Source organism: Centrocercus urophasianus, unplaced genomic scaffold, assembly GCF_019232065.1.
Source record: "Centrocercus urophasianus isolate 14NV4802_14NV808 unplaced genomic scaffold, USGS_Curo_1.0 seq_24, whole genome shotgun sequence".
NCBI classification, from domain to species: Eukaryota; Metazoa; Chordata; class Aves; order Galliformes; family Phasianidae; genus Centrocercus; species Centrocercus urophasianus.
In genome coordinates, this window is record NW_024884800.1 from 2,055,807 (window position 1) to 2,077,845 (window position 22,039).

A 22,039-nucleotide genomic window follows, 5' to 3' on the forward strand; every position below is an offset into this window, starting at 1 on the left:
TTTCCAGCCTCTGATGTGGTCACATCAGCTCGCTGCCTTTGAGCAGGACGTCTTTCTGAAGCTTTAGACCAAAGTTTCCTCCAGTGAGTTTTCAGGGGATAGGGCATTGGCAGTGGTTTGCCTCTCTTTTGTGCTGCCAAAGGAGGAACAGCCTGAACCCAGCACATTCTTGCATCTGTACTCTCACAGTTTTGCTGCTTTAATGTGTTTGTAAGCTCCCTGCTTGTTTCTGCAGCCATTGCCTTGATGACCACTGCTGTCATTTCTACCTGCGACCATGGTGTGGTAGCAAAGATCAAGAGAGTCATCATGGAGAGAGACACATATCCCCGCAAATGGGGCCTCGGTCCCAAGGTGAGCAGCTGGGGACTCAGTGGTGTTGGTGGGTGCCCAGTTGTGGGGCTGCAGGCACCTCAGGTCTGTGCTTGAGCCCTTCTGTGGTCAAGAGCCAAATGATGTCAACTGGTTGGCATTAGCACTCTGTGCAAAGATGACCTTCATCTATCACCCCATGCTGATGGCTCTGGAGGGGAAAGGAGCTGTGCAGTTGCAGTGCTTCAGCTGAAATGTAGTGGGTCATTAAGCTGGAGGAATGATTATGGCCAAGGATCTGAGTTCAGTGATACACAGTTGTCTGCTGCTGTTACTTCTCTCACAAATCAGCCCTTAATTAAAGTTAGGATGCCTTCTGCCTGTTCCTTGTCTGAGACTTGTAGGTTGCAGTGGGTGTTTCCTGTGAGCTGTCAGAAGGTCCTTAGAGAATGGTTAAGCTGGTGACAATGCAGTTGTTGCCTTGGCTTGTTCCTACGTTATTCCTTAGAGTGGGTAGCTGAAGCCCAAGGGATGTTTTCTCCTTCATGGAGCTGGGGTCTGACCTTCTGCCCTTTGCTGTCAGGCCAGTCAAAAGAAGATGATGATCCAGAAGGGCCTGCTGGACAAACATGGAAAGCCCAATGAGTGCACACCAGATTCCTGGAAGAAGGAGTACGTGGATTACAGGTGGGTACAGGGTGTGCAGCTTCAGAGTGGGGGGCGCAGTGATGGGATGCATGCTGTGAGCACTGTTCTGGGCACTGCCTTTTGTGCTTGGCGTGGAAGACCTCCTCCAAGGTGAATTTGCTATCTGGACCCTTGGTGTTTAGCTGTGTTCCTCAAAGTCACTGGGAACGTGCTGATGCTCTGCCAGGTTGGAGTGAAAGGCCCCGAGCAGACGGTTATCCCTCTGTAGCCTGTGCCTGTGGCTCTAGAGGGAGTCAGTCTGCTAAATGAAAGAGGGGGAGGCTTTGCTGTTGTCCTGTCCAGCTGGCACTGGTGCAGGCTGCAGGTCGTCCCCACACTGACCCCCCCCCCAACCAATGCCTGTTGTGGGTAAGGGAGCCCTTGTGGAGGGGCCTTTGTACTTATGGAAGGCAGCTGCAGTCCCACTCAGCCTGAGATCTCTTCTCTTTTAGGGAGTCGTCCAAGAAAGAGGCAGCTAAAGCTCCCCAGGCTGTGTCAGAAGTGGAAAGGGCTCCAAAAGTAAGTAATGCTGCTCTCTGGTTTGAGGTTGTTTGGGCTCTGAAGGCTGCTTTGGATCTTGTGCTTCTGTGGTAGAACCTGTCTCTGTGAGGGCAGAGAGTGCTTCCATTGCTCTGTCCTTTCGGTCCCTGTCTTTGTATATGAATACTGCAGCACCATAAGTGGGAATGAGGAGTACTGTAAAAGCTGCAGCATCCAAAGAAATACACTGGATGGAGCTACAGTGCCAGGTCGTTGTGCCAGAGAGCCTTTCTGGAGATTACAGACTGAATGTTCATCTGAGGAGTCCACCCAAACACTGTACATAGAGTTCCCTGAGTTAGGACCTCTGCTCTGATATAAGGGTCTAAGTCAAGGCTTGCATGTAGTGCAGCAGTGTTTCAAATAAAAGGATTTGGGGTACAGGGAACACTTAAGAAGTTTGGGGTGTAATTCTGGCAGAAAGGAATCCTTATGCTGTATGTTGGCAGGGACTTCTGGCAGTCTGTAGTTCACACTCCTGTTCCAAGTGTTGCTTACTGAGAAGTTTCAATCAGGGAAAAAAAGCAGTTGTGATGGGCTTGTAAACAGCTTTTCCATCACTTGAGCTCGTTTGGAAAATGGTCTGACAGTGTGCTCTCCTAACAGAGGAAGCGAGAGTCAGAGAGTGAAAATGAGGCTGCGAGCCCCCCACCATCCCCAGCCACTCCACCACCAGAGGAGCTGAGCAAAAAGGAGAAGAAAAAGAAGAAGAAAGAAAAGAAAGCCAAAGAAGCATCTGAGAGTGGGGAAGAACAAATCGAAGTGGTATGTAATGGTGCTGCCATGGAATGGTTCAAGCATTGGGAAGAGTTGCTGTCTGTTGTGCACCTGGGATAAAAGTGTGTGTGTGGTGTTTGGACACCTGGGGCTGTGTGTGAAAGAATGTGAGGTGAAAGAGATTTCTGTCAGTGCTGCATTAGCTGCGTGTGGGCTGGACTGTCTTCCTGAAATGAGCAGTGAGTGGTGCCTTTTTGATTCCTGAACTCGATCCTCTTTGCAGATCAGTGAAACCAGCACCAAGAAGAAGAAGAAGAAAAAGAAACAGAAGGAGGTGGAAGAGAGCTCAGAGTAAGCAACTGGATCTGTCCAAAGCATGCGACCTCATCATTAGGGAGGGAGAAGTCTGAGGCCTTGAAAAAGAGGACTGCCTGTGCAGCTGAGGGGCCAGCAAGTTCCAAGCTCCTTTTCTGCTGTGCGTATGAGTGAGAAGCTGTTTGCCCAGGACATGCCCTGCTCCAGCACCCCTCCTCATCCTGTTTTAAGGGTAGCCAGAGGAGAGTGGTGCCTGACTGCCCCTGCGCTGAATTGCTCTGTAAGGCTGGACACCTCGATGCCAACTGAAGTGGTATCTTCAGGGAAGATGCGGCTCCTTGCTCTTTGGGGTTTGTTTTCACCATGAAAGAGAGGAATAGCACTTTCCCTTCTCTCTTCTCCTGCTTCTTCCTCCTCTTCCAAGGTCGAAACTGTTACCCGACAGTTACAGAATGTGTTTGTGTCTGAAGGACTGGCTTAGCCATGGCCCATCTGGGTTTGGCACCTTTGGAGACAGCTGAATCGGTTATTTGAGGGGCTGTGGTTGATTTTAACGTGGCTGTGTACTTGGCCTGACCCTCAGCTAGTTGAGAACAAACGTCCATTCTTTGGTACCTCTTTCCAACTTTATCATAAAAGGATTCGAACGTGAAATTCCTGCTTTTTGCTTTTTAGTGTGGGGACCTGCCTGTTAGCTGTGAGCTGATCCCAGACCCAGGGTCCCCCAGTGATGTTGCCAGTGCTGGCTCCAACCAAATTATTGGGATGGGGCTGCAGCCCTCTCAGCTGCCTGCTGATTTTTGGTATCTAATATGCTCTGGAGGCAGTAGGTGGGGGTGCAGCTGCAGGGGCAGAGGCAGTGGGTGGGCATGTTACAAGGCTGGTGAGCACAGGCTTGGCAGCTATGCACAGGGCACTAAGTGTGGAGCCTGAATGATTTCAGGATGATTTCTCCCTATTTCTTTGGGATGGCTCGGTGGGAGCAGGTTACTTCTCTTAGAGGAACAGTGCTGAGCCAGGATTTCAGCTGCTTTTAGTAGGGAAGGATCCTGGCTGCTTTGTTCTGAGCTCTCTGCAGAGATCCTATAACATCTGTCTTAGCCTCCTGAATTGCTCTTGTCTTAATCATCTGACTTTTCCCTTCAATGCTAGAGATGCAGTCAGTGTGGACAGCAACCAATGGCTGTCAGAATCTGGGTTGAAAAAAGTTAATTTTTATTCACTCTTTTTTTACATTAAAAAAAAAAAAAATAATAAAAGCCCTATTTTTGAATGGGTGACTTTCTTGCTTACCTCAAGAAGGGAACTGTTCTCAGACCACCAGGTCTGTTCAGGGGGAGGGCAGTCAGTAAACATGCACAGGCTGTAGGTGCATAGGGCACTCAATGGAGGTGTTTGGGGGTAAAAGCCAGTGGGATGTGCCTGCAAGCTAACTGCTTTTCTGCTTTACTTGTCCTGGAGAAGTCTGGCAGCACCTGGAGAGCTTTTTGGTCCTACCTGCCTTACCTTGGTGCCTCCAGCTCAGGGAGGTGGGAGCAGCTGTCCACCTGTGCTCAGGCTGAGGTAACACACCACTCGTGGCAATGTTTCAGCACACGTTTATTGCTGCTCGTCGTTTCCCTGCAGTGGATCAGAACAAAGGTCCCTATTGCACATCAACAGATTTTATTTTTGGCTTCTTTTTTAAAAAAAAAAAAAAGAAAAAAAAAGAAAACAATTTGCACGAGACTTGTTAAACCCCTTCCCCCAGCTGACTGCTGAACACACATAACATTCTTGCACCTACGTGGGTATGGTCTGCCCAGGGGCCACGGTGATGCTTCCTGGTCATGGTGGAGCTTGTGTGTCACTACATTCCAGCTTAAGGAACTCCTTTGTGTTTTTACATTAGCATACAGTGTGTGGGACAGCCTACACTCTAGGAAACATGCCTGGATGATCACTGAGGAGACAGTTTGTACTGCATGCAACAGATGCTTGTGGCTGGATCTACTCTACGTATCGAACTGTCCTTCAGAGGTTTGGTCCACAGGACTTGCTCAGCTGCTGCAGAGTTTTTCTGGCCAGCTGGTAACAATCCAAGCTGCACGGTGAGAATTTAAATGCAGGGAGTTCTTACAACTACAGTTGCACAGGGTGAATCAGACCACCTGAACCTCAGAATGCAGGCAGGAAGCATGCCTTGGGATGGCGTGCTCTGTGCTTCTGTCAAACCCACGCTTGCCTTCTGGTTTGTGAGAGGAAGCCCTTAGGCTGAGGAGCTCTGGTGTGCTATGGGAAGCCTCGCTGATACCTGCCAGGCTTTCAAGGTGTTTAGGGCCATGTATGCTCTTGCAGAGGCAGGAGACCTCTGCCTGGAAGGTGGCTGCTGTACTGCTTCCCTGGGGCTGATGCAGAGAATAAGATGGGCTGGGTGCTGCAGGAGGGTTGTGCTTTGCCTCAGCAGGCAAGGTGGGGCTGTGCTCTGAACTGTCAGGATGCCCTGGGCTCTCCTGCTACCTCTCACTTACAGCACCGTATTTCACTGGGCAGCCTCTGTCCTGCATTCCCTGGCGGGGGCATTCTGAAGACCCTGTGAGTGTTGGCCAATTGAGACTGTGTCCATGGAGCAGCAGAGGAAGGGAGCTGTGCTGGGCTGGGTGTAGGTCAGGGGAAGCTGAGGAGGTTTCTCTGCTCCCCACAGCTGCAGGATGCTTTGATAGGAAGCAATGGGGGCTGGATGCCCTCAGTAAACCCAGGAGACAGGCACCCACTGCGGGGAGCTGCAGGCCTGCTCAAAGGCTTCCTCCAGCAGCTTGAGGCTTTCCTCCACTCCATTGTTGACTATTGAGAGGTCAAAGTAGTGTGCATATCTGCTCCGGATGCTCTCTGAATCCTTGCGGAGCTGCTGCAAAGCCTCTGACTGCAAGAAAAGAGCAAAAGTGTTCAGAAGGCTGAGGAGGAGGGTGATTTCACAGCCCATCCCAACAGGCTTGCTTTGTCCCATCCCCAGAACAGTTACCAAGTACCAGAATACAGAACACCCTCATCTCATCTAACAGGCCAGGAGAGCTGTCATGCGGCAACACAGGAGTTGAAGTGGATTTTTGCTGGACTTTGATGCAATGCTGGGTGCCTCAGGTTACATGCTAGTGAGGTCAGGGCCGTTTGGTCTTGTATTCTAATTTAAAATACCTCGTGGCAGCTCCCTGGGATCCACCTTGCAGCAGGCTGCTCATTGCTACTGCATGGCAAGAGGCTGGGCTGAAGGTAGGATCCCTGCAGGACGATCCCTCTCCACCACAACAGCCCCAAAAGTAGGGAGTGTTCAGCATGGCCCAGCAAAGCTGCCTGCTCCTCATCTCCTGCCCACCTCTGTAGCTAACAGGGTCACCCTGGGAGTTGGGTCCAGACCCAATTCCAGGCATCTCCCTCATGAAGTTTGGACTGCTTGCAGCTTCTGCACCGGGGGGGGGGGGGGAAGATGTGCTCACTGCAGTGCTGCTGGGTGCTGCTCAGTTGTCAGCAGAGTAGAGGAAGGAGAGCACTAAGCAGTTTGCCTGGGTCATGTGAGCTCTGCTAAGTCACATTTTGGCACTGCTGTGTCCCCTCCCGCGAGCAGTTACCTGAGCTGCAGCAGCTCGCTATATATAGTGTGCAGCAGCAGAGCTGGCCCTGCCCACTGCGGCAGGATTCAGTGTTCTGGGGCTGCAGGCAGCAGTTGTTGATGGGGCATGGAGTAAGGGAGAGGGCTGCCTCACTGCCTTTTCTACCCGGAACCTGCCTGCTCCATCTGGCTTTACTATACTTGACATATTGATGTGTCTCCAACTACTTTCATGATGCTACACACATATTCCCCATGCCAGCTGCTGCCTGTACTACAAGCTTTATGAAGCCCCCAGTTACTGGCTTGGGCCAGCCCAGCCTGAAGAGAATGCCTTGGCTGGCTGTGCATCCAGGAGGAGCACGGCTCTGGGGCTTTGCCTGTCTCCCCTTTTCTCCTGGTGGAGGTGGCATAGCAGAGGCAGAACTGCTCTGTCTCTGGGAAACAGAAGTATGCAGCCAACAGCTTTGTGCTCAGCACTGTGCAGCATTAGTACTGCTTCATCCTAATTTTGGAGGGGTGAGCATCTCAATGAGCTAAAGAATGAAACGCTCTGCTGTTTGTGTGTCCCATTTGCACAGCTGATGGCAGGGTACGTGTTCCTGCTCTGCAGTACTGCTGCAGCTACAGGCAGCCCTTGGTGCTGGGCTGTGCATCCAGCTGTGTATTTGGGACTAATTGTGCTCCTCTAGGGATGGAGCTTGCTGGGGATCTCCCTCTGGGAGAGAGCCTAAGGTTGCAGGAATATCCAAGTCCTGTCTCTTAGGTTTGGGCTGATAAAGTTACACTGTTCTCCTGGTCCACAGAAACCAATCTGAATAGGAAGAAGCTGATTCTCACTACCCTGGACTGCTACAAGGCTTTTGTCCCCCGTGGGCTCCTTGCCACCCCCTGCCCCATGCTGGGGAGCTGCAGCCACCACTGTGCCAACCCACCTCCTCTGCCTTGTCTGTTGGGGCAATGAAGACTATGAATGGGGAGAGTTCTGCCGTGCGGACAATCTTCAAGGTCTGGAAAGAGAGCAGAATGCAGTTATCAGAACGTGGCAAGCTGGCAGGTGGCTGCCCCTACTTCCCCCAGCCAAGATTCACTGGTGTCTGTGGTGCAACAGTGGGCTGAAAAGGTTGTGGACCCCTGAGCCTGGGGGCAGTAAGGCAATGTAAGGGCAATGGTACAGCCTGGGGAAGGGCAGGGGTGCAGGGACGGTCACAGCACACACAAGGGCTGCCCGCTCTGCAGCAGTCCCTGTTCTGCCCCACCACTTCCCTTGCTTCCTACCTGGGGTTCAATGTCTAAAATAGCGACTTTGTCCTGCTGGTGGATCTTATGCACTGTTTCAAACTTGGTGCCAAACATGTTTCCCTGGTAGCTTCCAAATTCCAGGAACTCATTGGCTGAGATGTCCCGGGTCATCTCCTCAGTGGAAACAAAGTAGTAGTCCTTCCCATCCACCTCATTCTTCTTCTGGGGGCGTGTGGTGTCTGCAGAGGGAGAAAAATGCACAACGCCCTCAGCCAGGTGCTGACCTCCAGAAGGCCAGGGAGCCAACCTGGGGCCTTTATGAACCCTTTCTGAGCTTGGGGCTGGGGTAAGGAGGAGCACAGAAGACCTATGTACCTCAAAATGAGGCTTACCAATCCCATTGGAACTCCATCCTAAAAGGGACAAGTAGGCAATGCGGGCAGTGTGAGGAGAGCTGCAGGTGCTGCAGTGGGATGGGGTGTCTGCAATGCAGGCAGTAGCAGCCCGGCCATCTCTGGGTAAGTTCAGCCCATGGGGCAGGAGGCAGGGAGACCCTGCAGGGCCTTGTCTGGTGCCCTGTGACATCAAGGCTTCATGGTGCTGGAAGAACATCTCCCCACCTCCCATCCCACCGGGTGGCTTGAAGAGGAGGTGAGGAAATGTGCTGGGGTAGTGCTGCATGCCCTCACCAGGTTATGTTACTTACATGGTGGGGGGTACATGAACTTCTCAGGGTTGTTGCTGAGCAGAGCATTCTTGATGTGGCTGCGACCCACTCCGCTGGCCCCTACAGGGAAAGAGGGATGGACATGAGCTGGGCTGAGGAGTGCCTGAGAGAAGGTGCAAACCTCTGTGCTGTTCTCCAGCCCTGGAGAAGGGTCTCCCTGCCCTAGGTACTCTCACAGTGCCTGCAGGCTGAACTGCTTAGACCAGGAGCTCCATCAGCAGCTACACCCTCAGCATGGAAGTGCTGACTTTGGTGCAGCTGCACAGACCATAAAGACATTTAGGAGCCAGAAACTCTCCTGAAATAACTCCTCAGCACTGGAGTGCAGGTGCCAGACCACATGCACAATACCACGTGGCAGATATTACCCTGCCTGGCAATCGCTGCAGGTAGAAGAAATGCCCCCCAGTGCTTACCAGCTTTTGAAGGGCAGCACCACCCCAGCCCTGGTTCCCCACAGCCCCCACCACGTGCAGGAGGACAGGAGCAGGACCTACCTATGAGCACCAGTGTCTTTCTCTTGAAGGCAGGCAGCCTCACCACCTCCTCATACGAAACTACATCCAGCTGGTCAAAAACTGCAGTGAAGGAGAAATAAGAGTAATTAGAGCTGTCTCAGCTACTCTTGAGACCGTACTCTTGAGGGCTGTGTACGCTGGAGCAAAGTCAGATCCTTTGGCAAAATCTAGGGAGCAAACGAGATGGGCTGAGAGCATCTCCTGCTTGGCTGGCCTGGGAAAGAGCACCAGCCCCAGCAGCAACCAGTACATGGCACATGCGTGGTGCTGGGAGGCTGGAACAGCAGCCTCTAAAGAAGTTAGATGTTTTCTCACTCTATTTCTATTTAGGACAGTAGGAACCAGGAGCCGGGCGAGGAGGCAGTGGGAAGTTGCAGAGAGCTTGTTGCTGGGAAAGCTTTATTTATCTAGCTGATTTATGGCCTTGTTTGCCACCGGTCAGAGCTGCAGGTTGGGCTAGGAGCCAGCACGTCCTCAGGCCGCTGCCTTTGCTGGCCTGGAGCAGGACAAGCACTGCTTAGCACGGGGTTTAAACAAGCAGATGACAGGCACGTGCCCCCACAGTGACACTGCCAGCCGTGCAGGGCCAGTGCCTGCCCCGCGTTTGGCAGCCTGCAGGGTCTGGGGGCCCAGCACCCTGCTTGCACTTACTTGAGCTGTGCTTGGCCAGGTATTTATCTTTGTACTTCTTTTTCTTCCCAAAAGGGCTGCAGCTCTGGGCTTCGCTCTGACTGGATTGGGTGACACTCGCCACACGCCTGCCAAGACAGAATAACACCACTGTGTTTGGGGGCCCTGGGGAGCAGCAGGATCAGACATGCAGTGGGGTGACTGCCGGGGCAAGCAAAGACTCATCCTGGAGCAAATGAGGTGAGGTGCGCCTCCTTTCCCAGCAGTGGCACTGGTACTACCCAATATGGTCACTGAGCCCCAAATCCAACTGTTCCAGCCAAACCCAGTGAACGCACCCTTATGTGGGGCTGTGATGGGTCACGGTGAGATGTGATGGGTCATGATGAGCCATGGTGAGACAGCTCAGATCTTGTCAGAACGCTCCCGATGCTTGCCGTGCATGACACAGGACCTCCACGCACCAAAGCCACAAGATGGGGATGTGGCACGTAGCCCCACAGCCACCTCGTGCCCAGACTGGGATTTCCTGTGAAGGGACTTACCATTCCTGCAGTTCAGGGGAAGGGATGAGTCCTGCTGACTCAGTACTGGAGCCTTCCACACGGCCCTGCCACCAGTTGCTGTCATCCTTGTTGATGATCTGAATCACGTCACCTGTCTGGAACTTCAGCCCTGCTTCCTTGCAGGGGATCAGGTTGTCTTTTTTGGGGTCATAATCAAACTGTGCCCTCATGAACATCTGAAAGAGAGAAAGGGATGGAGTCAGTATGGCTGTATCCAGCTCCTGGTCCCCGTACTGCATCTCCCAGCACCAGCTGAGCAATGGGAGCTGATGAAAGAACTCTTTGCAGGACTATGTGCTCCACAGTCAGTCAGTACAGTGTCTATGTAGCCCCTTGGCAGCTCTGGGCTCTGTAGTGAACAGCCAGGAGCAAGCATGGCAGCCCTGCATGGCATGGGGCCTTCTGGTAGCCCAGAGCAGTGTCACATCTATCCCTGCCTGAGACTGTCCTGGCTTTTCAGTATCACCTCTCCCTGGGAGGAAGGTACAGCACACATCTGTACTCAGGTCCTCCCTGGGTAGGACAGACCATGCTGTCCTTGGGCCATATCAAAACAATTTCCCCACAGTATGTCCTTCCAGCAGTGCTGCTGTGACCTGCCAGACACACAGGACCAACACAACACGAACGTGGTTCTCTTTTGCTGCCAGAAAAGCAGAGCACGTGGATCACACTGTGCATTGAGACCTCTCAAGGAAAACAACAAAAATGGAATGTCCTTCCAGGATCCATCCATCCAGCCACCTGTTCAAGACTGACGCTTGTTTTGAAAGCACTCTCCAGTGCCAGGAAGATGGTCATCAACACAAACCCATGAGGAACACACAGCAAGCTCTGCCCTGGAGCCCTCTGCCTGGAGCCCTCTCCTTCAGCCCTGGTGCCCCAGGCTAGAAATAGCCAGGTCACTCCTCATTTGGGAAGACCCCATCAACAAGAGTTACCTACAGACATCACCTTGGGTCAGATCCCAGTGCAGACTATTTGCCAAACATCTGCCAGTCCCATTTCTGGGGCTGGAAGTTTAAATACCAAGCGGGATCCAGCATGAGGAGTGAGTGTTTATAGTTGAAAGCCTGCAGTTGGAGGTGACCCTAAGAGACCTGAGGACGCGGTGCTTCTTATTAGGATCCTCCCAAACCAAATTGCCCCAAGAGGTCTGTGGCTGGCCTCAAAGTGGCCAGCTACCAAGCTGCAGGGCCAGCTGGGGCTGGCTTGGGTGCTGCTTTTGCCCAGGGCAGCGTGGTGCTGGAATCTGCTCCATCCTACCTGTCACACTGTGAAATTAAGATAAGTGTGGGGACAGAGGAGGTGAAACAAAACCAGGAGTTACACTGCTCCCAGCAGGGGATTGCAACAAGCAGAGACCCAGGCAGCATGTGACCTGTAGTTCTGGAGCCTGGATGCAATGAAAGGGAGTACAGCAGTTGTTGCTGGGCAAGAGTTTGTCCCCATGTCCTTCTCTGAACCTGGAGCAGCCACAGGTGAGCCAGCAGCCACGTTCTTTTACTCAGAGGTAACTTTTCCCCAGGTGCTGAGCTGGCCAGGCCAACAGGGAGGGCAGATAGGGCCAGCACTTAATACACAAACAAGTGCAAGGTTGGCTGAGCTGGAACAAGGACAGCAAAGGCTAAGAGGGAACAAAGGCAGTTTTTACTTGCTACCACAACCAGAGACTTCAGTTCCTCTGGGTAAGGGACTACTGTGGATGGAGGGAGGAGGGCACGGGCTCCCTGAGCATATCCATGCACCATCGATGTGCTGGGGGCACCCCCACCTCTCCAGTGACCTCCTCTCCCACTCCTGCCTATCCTCAATGGAGGGGCCGTGCTGAGCTCTGCTCCTGCACCTGGAGCAGGTCAGTATACCTGACATCCTGGGCATCCCAGCCCTTCCTGTCAACCCGAGCACTTCAGCCAAATCAGAGCTCCAAAGACAAAACCAGCCAAGTGCACCCACCAGAACATGTCACCCCCTGCCGCAGTGTGTCACTCCTTCCTGGGCAGTGGCAGCAGCAGCTCTCTTCCTCTCCCCCACCACTTCCTTCCTCCCACTTGCTCACTGCTAATGGTTCCTACCAACATGCTGGCAGCAGCCAGAACTATGTCACTCAGCCTGCAGCTGAGGCATTAAGCATCAGTGACAGCATGGGCACTGTGCTGCACCTGGAGGCTCTGCCATCACCCCGCAGCAGGGAACAACAGAATCACAGAATCATAGGGGTTGGAAGGAACCTCCAGAGATCATCGAGTCCAACCCCCCAAAGAAAGCGGCTGCGAGGCCGTCATGGCAGTGCTCACAGGGGACAGGAGGCTCTCGTGCTCCCCGATGCACACACACACAGCTGCTTTTGCATTCCCAAAGACTGCACACAGGTACTTCTGGCGCATGCTTCTACACACACATCTGGTTAACACATCTGCTCATCTGCACAGGCCAGGTCCCTTTCTCCTTCAGTAGCTCAGGGAAGGGAACAGGACAGCCAGACCAGCACCAATCCCCATGGTTTGCTCTGGTCCCACCCCACAGCCATGGGTCTGGAAACTGCACTTACCTGGAGAGCAGGGAGGCGGCTTTGCTGGTTGGGAATGACTTTTATTGAGACCATCCCCTGGGTTTCTTTCTAGTGAACAAAGGAAGGGGAGAAAGAAGAGTTGGAGGATGTAGACCTGAATGCAGCCCAACAGCAGCAGCCTGTGCACGGAGCAAGGCACTGCCAAGCATCACCAGAATGAACCATCTCCAGCCCAGCAGCCCCAGCAAGGAGCTTGACAGGACAGGCCCATTTGGCCAGCAAGATGGAAATGTTTCCCTCAAGCTTTCCTTCTGTGCTGGACCCTTGCTCCTTCTTCACAAATCCTGCATGTTCTATGAGGATGAGCACATCTGGAGACAAGGTGGGGCCTCCAGGGTCAACTGTCCTTCTCAGGAGGCAAAGACAAGATGCTGTGTGGAGGGGCTGAGCACTTGGCCATAGTACAGCACCCCAGGATGGCAGCCCCAGCTCCTGCTACAAGCAGTGATGAGTTTGGCTCTGATGTATAGGTGGGAATTAATGCTCAGCCAACATGCATGTCTGCAGGTAAAGGAGTCATTCCTTGGGAACAGCCCTGCCAAACACAAATACCTACCAGCATCTTCTGCAGCTGGTCAACTGAGTGGTTGCTCACACTCTGCCCATTGATTTCTATGATCTCATCACCCACATGAAGGGAGCCTGGCAGCAATGGGAGAAACAAGAAAATGAAGGACTGGACAAAAGCCACTCACTCCTGACACCCAGAGCAAGCTGTAACCATGATGCTAGCTTGAGCAGCGCTTGTGGAGCTGCACACATCACCTACCACTGAGGAACAAGGGGAATGAATTCTGCACACACCACCCCACACACACACACTTCATCCACTCCAAAGGTCATCAGGTTATCTATACTGGTCAAATCACCTGTTCCACAGTTATTCAAACCCAACCCCAAGGTTCACCTGAAGCCAAACGACAGTCTCCTTTCAGGGCCCTTGAACACAAGACATTCTTGACTTTGTGTGTTTTCAGTTTATATATCAAGCCAGATTGCAGCCTCAGATAGACTGCTATAAATCAGGCTCCAGCAGCATTACTGGAACGGTTCCTGGGTTATTTTGGCAGGGATAAGCTCAGACTTCCCATTTGGACCCAAAGCTGGAAAATGGGCCTCTTCAGATAAGCACAGAACATTTCATTCCATGCTCCTTTGGCAAGAACCAAAATCACAAAATGGCACCTATTAATTTCTTTTGGCCCTTTGGTTTGCAGAGCCAATCCACAGCGAGCCTGTCCCATCTGTGTACTTTAGGAACGGGAAGAGTTTCCCCCACAGTCTCTGGGGCATGATCCTTCTCCAGTTACAGTCACCCCATCACGGGATGGAGACAGATGGGTCTCAGGTTCCTTTCTGGGAGAGCCCTGCCCCCAACCCTTCCTTTCTCTCTAAAGCCTCCAGTGCATTAACATGCCAGCCATGCAGAGAGATGAGTCCCAAGTTCCTGACATATTCCTGGTGGAGGAAAGGACACAGACGCCCATGTCACAGGGAAAAGCTGGCTTGTTACCTTGCCTGTGTATCATGCCCCCGTGGAAGATCCTGGCCACCATACAGCTCTGCTTGTCATTGAGCTTCAGCGTGATTCCCTGGAAGACAGGAAAATCCATGACTGCTCCTCTTGGCACAGGGCATCACCCACTGACAGGGCTCACTCCAGATCCCAGGCAGCATCCAGCACCCTCTTCCCATGGCCGATTCTCCAGCGATCTCCTGCCTCCCCCAAGGCCAACCCATTGGTGCAGCTCCACCTGCCCTCCGCCCCCCTCGGTGCCACCAGCCTTGGGGATCTTGCCAGCTCTCACCATGGGCTCCTCTGTCACCTTCTCAAACTGAACCAGGCGGATCTTCCGCACCTCACGGCCGTTGCTGTGGGAAGGGCTGCCCAGGGTGGCAGAGCCATTGGTGTAAATGTCCTCAGTCATAGCATTCGGGGCCTGAGTGATGGCCTGTCAGGGCAAAACAGAGAGTGGGGTTTAGGAACTCCACCTGTGTGGGGCTGAGCCACTTGGCAATGTTAGCATTCCGGGCACAGCAGGGAGAGTAGAGACCCATGTGCTGGAGGAGAGGACAGCGAGAGCAAGGACAGACAGAGAGCACAAAAGCTTCACCCTTGAAGATGTGTATGTGGGCTTGATCAGTAGTTCTCCAGCTTGGGAAATACAGGAGGCAAGAAAAGTCTGGGAAAGCTACAGGTACCAGAAGTCAGGAGTCCACAGCCGGTCATCTTCTGCAGCAGCAGGTCCCAAATACTGCTGTGTGTTGCAGCAGCACTTAGCCCAACGCCAGCTCATCGCAGAGCACACAGCCCAGGACAGCTTCAGAGGCAACAGAGCAGTAAGGGACTCATCCCCAAGGAACAGGGACAGCGCTGGGATCAGGCTCTGTTCTCACTCGGTTTGCAAACTCTGCTTTTCCTCATCTAAGTTCAATGTGCAACCAGCACGGTGCTGAGCCACGTCCCCACGGGCCAGGGGTGACAGGGCCTGTGGCTGTACCAGGACAGGCAATGGCAGAAAGGGACAAGCAAAGAGGGAGCTGCATGTGCTGTGCAGCACCAGTGAGGATGTGCGATATACCTTTATACTTCTAAGCTACTTCTGACAGAGTGCAACAGCCTCCTCCCCAGGGCAAAAAGGCAACATTGCACACTATCTCTGGCTGCCTATGGCTTAACCATGGAGGAGGAGGAGGCTGAATCATGGCCCAGAGGAGTGCCAGTGGCTCACAGGGCAAAAGAGCTCACATCTTGCCAGCCCCAGTGAGGTGAGCTGCTAGCAGGCAGCATCCAGTAGTGCTGGTGCCCTCAGCTCTCTGCTCTTGGAGAGTGGGTGTGAGGAAGAGGAGGAGGAAGTGAACAAACTCCTCCAGCCCTGCTTGAGGCCGAAGTGCCTCTGAGGTGATCTGAGTCAGCACAAATCACACTTATCTCCTTCGTGCCTTGGAAAAGCATTACACCACACAGTCCCCAGACTCAAACCCTGGGCTCAGCAAAGCCTGCTGACCCAGGACATGGCAGAGTCTGCTCCACAGCTGGGAGTTCCCGTCCCTGCTGAGCCTCCTGGCCCTGACCTTTGCATTTTGCTGAGAGCTGGAGAAAACACCCAGCCCTCAACGCTGACACAGCATCAATGTCACCCTGGTTGCCCTGGAGAGCGAGCCTTGTCACCACAGACAGCCCCTGGTCACTCCATGGCACCTCTGTCCCAGAAGGGACCTCCAGGGACCCTGGGCACAGCCCGTTCATCCCCAAAGTGACCACACTAAGTGGCTGCTGAGAAAGGAAGGGGAAATGCCCGGCTCACAGGTGGGGTCAGGGTGGCACGTGACAATCCCAGCACTGAGCAGAGGGCTACAGGAGGTGGGAGATGCACGGCTCACACTCAGTGCACACAAGCTGTCTGCCCACGTTGCCTCCCATGAACCCTCCCGGCAGCCGTCACACTCCTGGCCAGCTCAGCCCGTGACCTCTGGAGGCTTTGCAGCCATGCTGGACACAGGCCAACCACTGCTACTTAGTCACTGCTCCACGGGAAGCATCTGTGCACGCTGCCAGGAGCCAACACCGCCGGCTCCACGCAGCCCTGGGCTCAGCCAGGGCACGGAGGTGCAGGGAAGCACAGCTACTGGCTCCACAGCCACGTAGGCACAGCCCACCATTTTCCTCTTCTGCAAGAGGCACAAGGGTGACGGGAGGACAGCAGCCCTTGAGGCCACGTGTGCCAGCAGGGAATGCAGTGAGAGGGAAGCAACCCTTGGTGAGAATCCTGGGCAGGGTCAGTGTCGCCCTCTGGGGTTGTTCCTGCCGCTGGGCTGGGCTACACACCACTGGGGGAATCATAGAATGACTTGGGTCAGAAGGTTGGAAATCAAACATTAACTCTCATTTACAGGAGAACGAAGCAGCACTTTGGGGAAGCAGCACTCTGGAGCAAAGGGCACACTTGGAGGCTTGGCTCTGGGCTCTCCTTGCTGTCCTCACCAGGGGATTTCAGTATCAGGTGGTCTCAGAAGAGCACGTGGAGAGCACATGGAGAAAGGTCAGGTGCTGCTGGCTTTGCACAGCAGCAGAGAGATGAAAAAGGGCAGAACAGTCCCAGCTATGGCAAGCAGCAAAATGCCAGCTCCCTCCAGCACCATCACCCTTCATCTGGACATAATCACTGTGGGTGTGGAGGGGAGGCCAGGACACGAGCCTTGGGCACATCCCTGCCCTGGGGTGGCTCTGCTTGGTGCTGGCCCAGCAGCCTCTCCTCCTGCCTGAGAGCATTACCACTGCACAACAAATGTATGCACTGGGGTGCCTAAAAAGCACAGCAACAAACAAAAGCAAACCAGCAAATACAAAATGGGGGGAGAGGTGGGCATGTGGACATTTAGTAGTAATTCATTCTGGTCTGAGGCTGCTGCCCACTCAGGTCAGCCTGGAGCAGACCTCATTCAAGACCTCTTCCAGTAAAACGGTCCATTTTAAGAAGAAAAAAAAAAAAACCCACCCACTTAAATCAAACAAAATTACGCTGCTGAAACTGGGAAAAGACACAGCTATGTCAACAGGTCACAGGGGATGGGAAACAAAGGAGCAGGAAGAACACAAGCGGCTGTGGAGGGCAGAAGATGCTGCCCTCACTGCAGCTCACTGAGTGCTGTGATAGAGAAGGGCCACATTCCCAAGCAGCCCCATCAGTTTTGCTGAGGCACTGCTTTCCCAGCAGGGAAGGCCAACGCAGCCCTCCAGATGTGTTAGTGAAACCTGCCACTTCCAAGGGACAGCCAGTAAAATGGATGGGGCTTTGAGGAGCAGCGCAGCCACTCCATCCCCTGCCTTCCAAGTGGCATTTTCCCTGCAGCCACACAGCCTGGAACAGCACAAACCGCATTCACGATTAAAGAGCCAAAGACAGTCCTACACCCCCATCATTTATTTTGGTCAAACCCAGGAGGAGTTTTGCTCAGCTCCCAACCACTATTTTCACCCACAGTCATTTCAGAAGAGGGACCACAGCTGGAAATGGCACTGGTTTGATGCCATGTGATGCTGCCATGGGGTCACACACTGTCCTCCTCCACACCCCCAGCTCTGAGAAGGGCCCTCCTCCCAAACAACAGACCCGCTGCCCATTTTACATCTGGAGAACTGTGTCACAGCAGATTAGGTGGCATGCCCAAGGTCACCCTGCAAGCCATCAGCACCACTGGGAGCAAAACCCACATCTCCCTGGCAAATCTTTATTTGCCATTAATAGATTAGTAGATAAAGAAAAGCCAGGCAGGCACATGGAGGGGCTGAAGGGAAGAGGGCTGCAGCCTCCTGCACTTCTGCTTGCTTTCAAGCCACGACTGCCTCCACTCACATGGGTTTGGGATCCCTGCTGCATCAGGAGCAGCAGGAAGAGAAACCTCTCTGTGATTTGAGCTGGGAAGCAGCCAGCCTGACCGAGAGCCCTGAGAACCGCTGCCACGTCCCTGCCACCCTGCGTGGCCAGCATGCTGCAGGAATGAGCACACAACCAGATACACAACCCAGCTGGGCACAAGCCCTATGGAGCACCTCCTAACAGCTCCCAGCTGGTCACCTTCCTCTTTATCCCTGCTGGAACAAATGCACCGTGGCAGTGGGCAGCTGCAGGCCAGTTCCTATGTTCTCCGTGCTGCACTGCGTGGGGGACTGATTTATCCCTGCTCCAGGGATGGATGGAGAGCCCCTCTCAGCAGCACTTGCTCCAAATGCATCTTCTGCTTATTTTTTGCAGCACTCTGCCAGCGCTGAGCCATAAAAAGCACACAAACAAACCACCAGCACGGGCCAGACCAGACAAACCTCCTTTGGAAGCCCTGGATGGGCCAAAAGCAGCTTGGTGGAAATCTCCCGTCTGCTTTCTGAGGCAGCACAGAAACCCCGTCCCTATGCGGACAGCACGGCTCAGCCACGGGCTGCCGCTCTGCCCTTCTCCCTTCATCCCAAATGACAGCAGCAAGGAATGACCCCGCGCTGTTTGTGCTGCAGCCCCGGATCCCCTCCCGCTCCCGTTTCCAGCTCAGACCAGCCGCAACTTCGCAGCAAAACAAGCACACAGGACGCTGCGCTCCCTCCCCGCCCCCAGCCCCGCTAAGCCGGCTCCCGGACAGGCCGGGGGTCTCGGGGCTCCGGCGGGGTCCGCGGGCGCTCGGTGCTCACCTCGGGCTTGGCCCGGTTCTGCAGCAGGTGCTCCAGGTAGAGGTCGGACAGCGCCGTCCTCATGCTGCCGCTTCCCCCTCCGCCGCCGCGGCTCGATTTGAGCGTCATCCCCCCGGCCCGGCGCGCCGCCAGCAGCCGCAGCCGGTTCCGTTGGCTCCAGCAGAGCGGCCCGGCCCCGCCGTACCAAGCCGGCTCCAGCAGCGCCGCGTTTGCCGCACGCTCCGCCCGGCGCGGGGCGGGACGAAGAAGGGCTGGCGGCGCAGCGCCGGGCGGAGCCTCGGGGCTGGGCGTTGAGGAGCCCCTATCGGCGCTGGGGCGGCGTGCGTGCGGGTTCGGGGCGCGCGAGGGCCGTGGGTTGTGCCCCAAATGATTCGTCATCCAAGCAGGAGGTGACCCGACAGCCGCAGTCCGTACAGTGCTGTCCCTCTGTGGCTGTTCTGCCTTTGCCTCTCGTGCTGCTCAGTTATTACACTTTCCCCCGGCTCCCCTGAATGCATACATAAAATGTGGTTTGTGTGCCAAGATGGACAGTGGGTTCCTGGGGTGCATTAAAAGGAGCGCGGCCAGCAGGTGAAGGGAGGTGATCCTCCCCCTCTGCTCTGCCCTGGTCGGGTCTCAGCTGCAGTACTGCATCCAGTTCTGGGTTCCCAGGTACAAAAAAGACGGGGATGTCCTGGAGAGAGTCCAGCAGAAGGCCACAAAGGTGATACAGGGCCTGGAGCATCTCCCCCATGAGGAAAGGCTGAGGGAACTGGCTCTGTTCAGCCTTGAGAACAGAAGACTGAGAGGGGATCTTATTAATGTTTATAAATATCTTAAGTGTGGGAGTCAAAGAGACATGGCCAACCTCTTCTCAGCAGTCCGTGGGGACAGGACAAGGGGAAATGGCCGTAAACCTGAGCATAGGAAGATATGCACCAATATGCAAAGGAGTTTCTTCATGGTAAGGGTGACGGAGCACTGGAACAGGCTGCTCAGAGAGGTTGTGGATTCTCCTTCCCTGGAGATATTCAAGACCCAGCTGTGCAGCCTGCTGTAGGAAGCCTGCTTTGCAGTGGGTTGGATTCGATGATCTCTAGAGATCCCCTCCAGCCCCTACAATTCTGTTTTCTGTGATAAAATTATGACCCCCTAACAAAGCATCAAACCGCCATCCTAGCTGCACCACCAACCTCCCTACCACCCCTCACCATAACCTAGAAACTTTGGATTAAACTGCTGCCCAAACCAAAGGCCTTCAGAGCCTTAAATAAGACTTAAACTCCCAGTTTCCAACACATGCTAAGGCCAACAGGACATTAACCTGGATCTTCTGAATTCAAACTGTCTGGATGTGGTGCTCAGGGACGTTATTTAGCAGTGGGTTGTTAGAGTTAGCGTAGTATGATTGGGTTGAGTTTGGAACTGATGATCTTTAAGGTCTTTTCCAAGCAATTCTATGATTCTATGCTTTGCTCTCTCCAACTCCCTAAGATGAGGTTGTAGTGAGGTGAGGGTTGGCCTCTTCTCCCAGTTAACAGTGATAGGATGAGAGGTGATGGCCTCAAGATGCACCAGGCGAGGTTCAGGTCGGATATTAGGGAAAGCTTCTCTGAAAGAGCAGTGCTGCATTGGCTCAGCTGCCCAGGAAGTGGTGGGGTCATCATCTTAGGAGGTGCTCTAGAACACTGGGGATGTGGCATTCAGGGTCGTGGTTATGAGCACGGTGAGATGGGTTGGGGTTGGACTTGGGGATCTGAGAGGTCTTTTCCAACCTTAACGATTCTGTGAACCCCAGTGAACCTCTTGTGTTCTGGCTATAAGTCAGAGAGCAGAGCCTCAGGCGAAGTCTGAACTTTATGTGGGGGTGGGAAATTCAGTCTGGGAGAATCTTTAAAATCATCTGAAAGGAAGAGAAAGGTGGTTCTGCTCCTGGCCCTTCCACACCACTTTGGGGTTCCTGGAGTTTTGGAGGCTCCTTTGAGCTTCTTTTGGAGGCTTTGATGAGCTGTGCTCCATCAAAGAACCAGAATTTCTTTCAGTGTAGCCACGCTGCTTCTCCAGGTCACCTCACTCCATACTTACCCTAAAAAACACAAGGAGCCCAAGGAGCACCTCCTCCCTGCTGCCTTGTGCTGGGACAGCAGGCATTGCAGAGCTGTGACCCAGCAAACACAGCTCTTGAGAACAGGAGCACCGGGGGGTGTGCAATGCACACACATACGTGAGGCAGCAGAGGAGGAGCAGGATCAGCACGGTGATGGGGAAGATGTACAGGACGGCAATGGGGAAGTTCTCAGCAAAGTGAGACCACACATCACCCAGGTAATCCTCCAGCCAGGACCGACGGACGCCTGAGAAGAGACGTGTCTTTGTGAGGCAGAGAGCAGAGAAACAGAGCAATATCAGTGCATTTTCCCTGGATCTGAGCGTATTTTGAAGCAGGGTCAGGGCCTTCTTCCCCCGTGTTGCTGTGCAGAGGTGTTGCACAAAGCGCTGCAGTGTACTTACGCTGCATCTCCTGGCTGGAGCTTTCCCCCTCCTGTGCGTGAAGAGGGACCTTCCGTGTGTCATCCAAGTATCTCCCCTGATGGCCTGCCAGCCTCATCTTCTGCATCACCCCACCCAGCTGGGAGGTGATCCTGTGCTTGGAGACGTGTTGGCAGAACAAGGCGGTCAGCACGGCGATCAGGAACAAGACAGTCCGCAGGACCATGGCCTCACGCAGCTGAGCAGTGACTTTCCGTTGGGCCCTGGGTCTTGGTCTTTGTCTGCCTGTGAGGACGCCTGTAAAATCAGAGCACTGTGAGAAAAAAACTAGGTTGAGGGCCTTGAGAAGTGCCCTGATAGCATGCAGCACCCGCAGATGTGCTCAGGAGGTTGGAGGGCTCTGCTGAGACTGCCCTCCCCCAAGCCCTGCTCAGCTGGCCTGGAGGCAGCTGCAGAGCACATGGGACAAGGCAGAGCACTTTGCACTGCTCCAGTCCTTCCTCTGCACAAAAACATCTGTGGGTTGGGGAAAGCTACAGTGCAGCTGAGAGCTGCGTCGCGCCAGGAGGAAATGGCATCTGGTTTCCATTCCTCACAAGATAAATGTCAAGAGACACTTCCAGTAATGTATGCCAGAGCTTGGCAGACTCTGACACAGCTCCCTGCAGCCCCATCCCAGCGCTCTCACTGTGTGCTGGGCGGCTGGAGAACATCCTGAGGGCTGCCCAGCAAAAGCTGCTGGATTGCCCACAGAGGCTTCAGCTGTTTTCTCTTTGAAAAGTGATCTGGAGAAGGCCCTGTTGTGGGCAGCATTTCTTCTCATCTAATCCTACGTCACCAGACATCTGTGCGGAGCTGCTTGTTTCTGGAGGCAGGAGCTGAGCATGCAATGGAGGGGCCAGGGACCATGTTCCCATCGTAGAGAGCAGCCAGTCCTGCTGCTATAGGACTGCATCTGAGCCTGCTTTTGGGAGGGC

General features: G+C 53.9%; 2 protein-coding genes and 1 non-coding gene across 3 annotated transcripts; 2 read left to right on the forward strand and 1 right to left on the reverse strand.

The window, feature by feature from the left end:
- The first annotated feature begins 33 nt into the window (after positions 1-33).
- On the forward strand, positions 34-3,844 carry DKC1 (dyskerin pseudouridine synthase 1). Its single transcript, XM_042825205.1, has 5 exons — positions 34-354; positions 896-999; positions 1,452-1,518; positions 2,146-2,304; positions 2,540-3,844. The coding sequence occupies exons 1-5, from the start codon at positions 247-249 to the stop codon at positions 2,609-2,611; spliced, it is 510 nt and encodes a 169-aa protein (XP_042681139.1). The 5' UTR covers positions 34-246; the 3' UTR covers positions 2,612-3,844.
- Positions 448-523, forward strand: LOC122163920. The gene has a single exon (XR_006170076.1). It is a non-coding gene; the product is annotated as a small nucleolar RNA SNORD83 (small nucleolar RNA).
- Positions 3,845-4,153: 309 nt separating the features above from the next.
- On the reverse strand, positions 4,154-18,726 carry MPP1 (membrane palmitoylated protein 1). Its single transcript, XM_042825204.1, has 12 exons — positions 18,594-18,726; positions 14,221-14,364; positions 13,926-14,004; positions 12,969-13,054; positions 12,392-12,460; positions 9,820-10,016; positions 9,296-9,402; positions 8,624-8,704; positions 8,106-8,186; positions 7,436-7,638; positions 7,093-7,167; positions 4,154-5,473 (listed from the first exon to the last, which is right to left on the reverse strand). The coding sequence occupies exons 1-12, from the start codon at positions 18,699-18,701 to the stop codon at positions 5,297-5,299; spliced, it is 1,407 nt and encodes a 468-aa protein (XP_042681138.1). The 5' UTR covers positions 18,702-18,726; the 3' UTR covers positions 4,154-5,296.
- Positions 18,727-22,039: the final 3,313 nt, after the last annotated feature.

Excerpts from the sequence above, each read along its gene's own strand:
- DKC1 (XM_042825205.1), top strand. The coding sequence starts at position 247 with ATGACCACTGCTGTCATTTCTACCTGCGACCATGGTGTGGTAGCAAAG. Across the intron at positions 1,519-2,145 it reads AAGTGGAAAGGGCTCCAAAA|AGGAAGCGAGAGTCAGAGAG; the intron begins GTAAGTAATGCT and ends CTCTCCTAACAG. Across the intron at positions 2,305-2,539 it reads GGGAAGAACAAATCGAAGTG|ATCAGTGAAACCAGCACCAA; the intron begins GTATGTAATGGT and ends TCCTCTTTGCAG.
- MPP1 (XM_042825204.1), bottom strand. The coding sequence starts at position 18,701 with ATGACGCTCAAATCGAGCCGCGGCGGCGGAGGGGGAAGCGGCAGCATG. Across the intron at positions 14,365-18,593 it reads AGAACCGGGCCAAGCCCGAG|GCCATCACTCAGGCCCCGAA; the intron begins GTGAGCACCGAG and ends TTGCCCTGACAG. Across the intron at positions 10,017-12,391 it reads GCCGCCTCCCTGCTCTCCAG|ATGTTCATGAGGGCACAGTT; the intron begins GTAAGTGCAGTT and ends TCTCTCTTTCAG.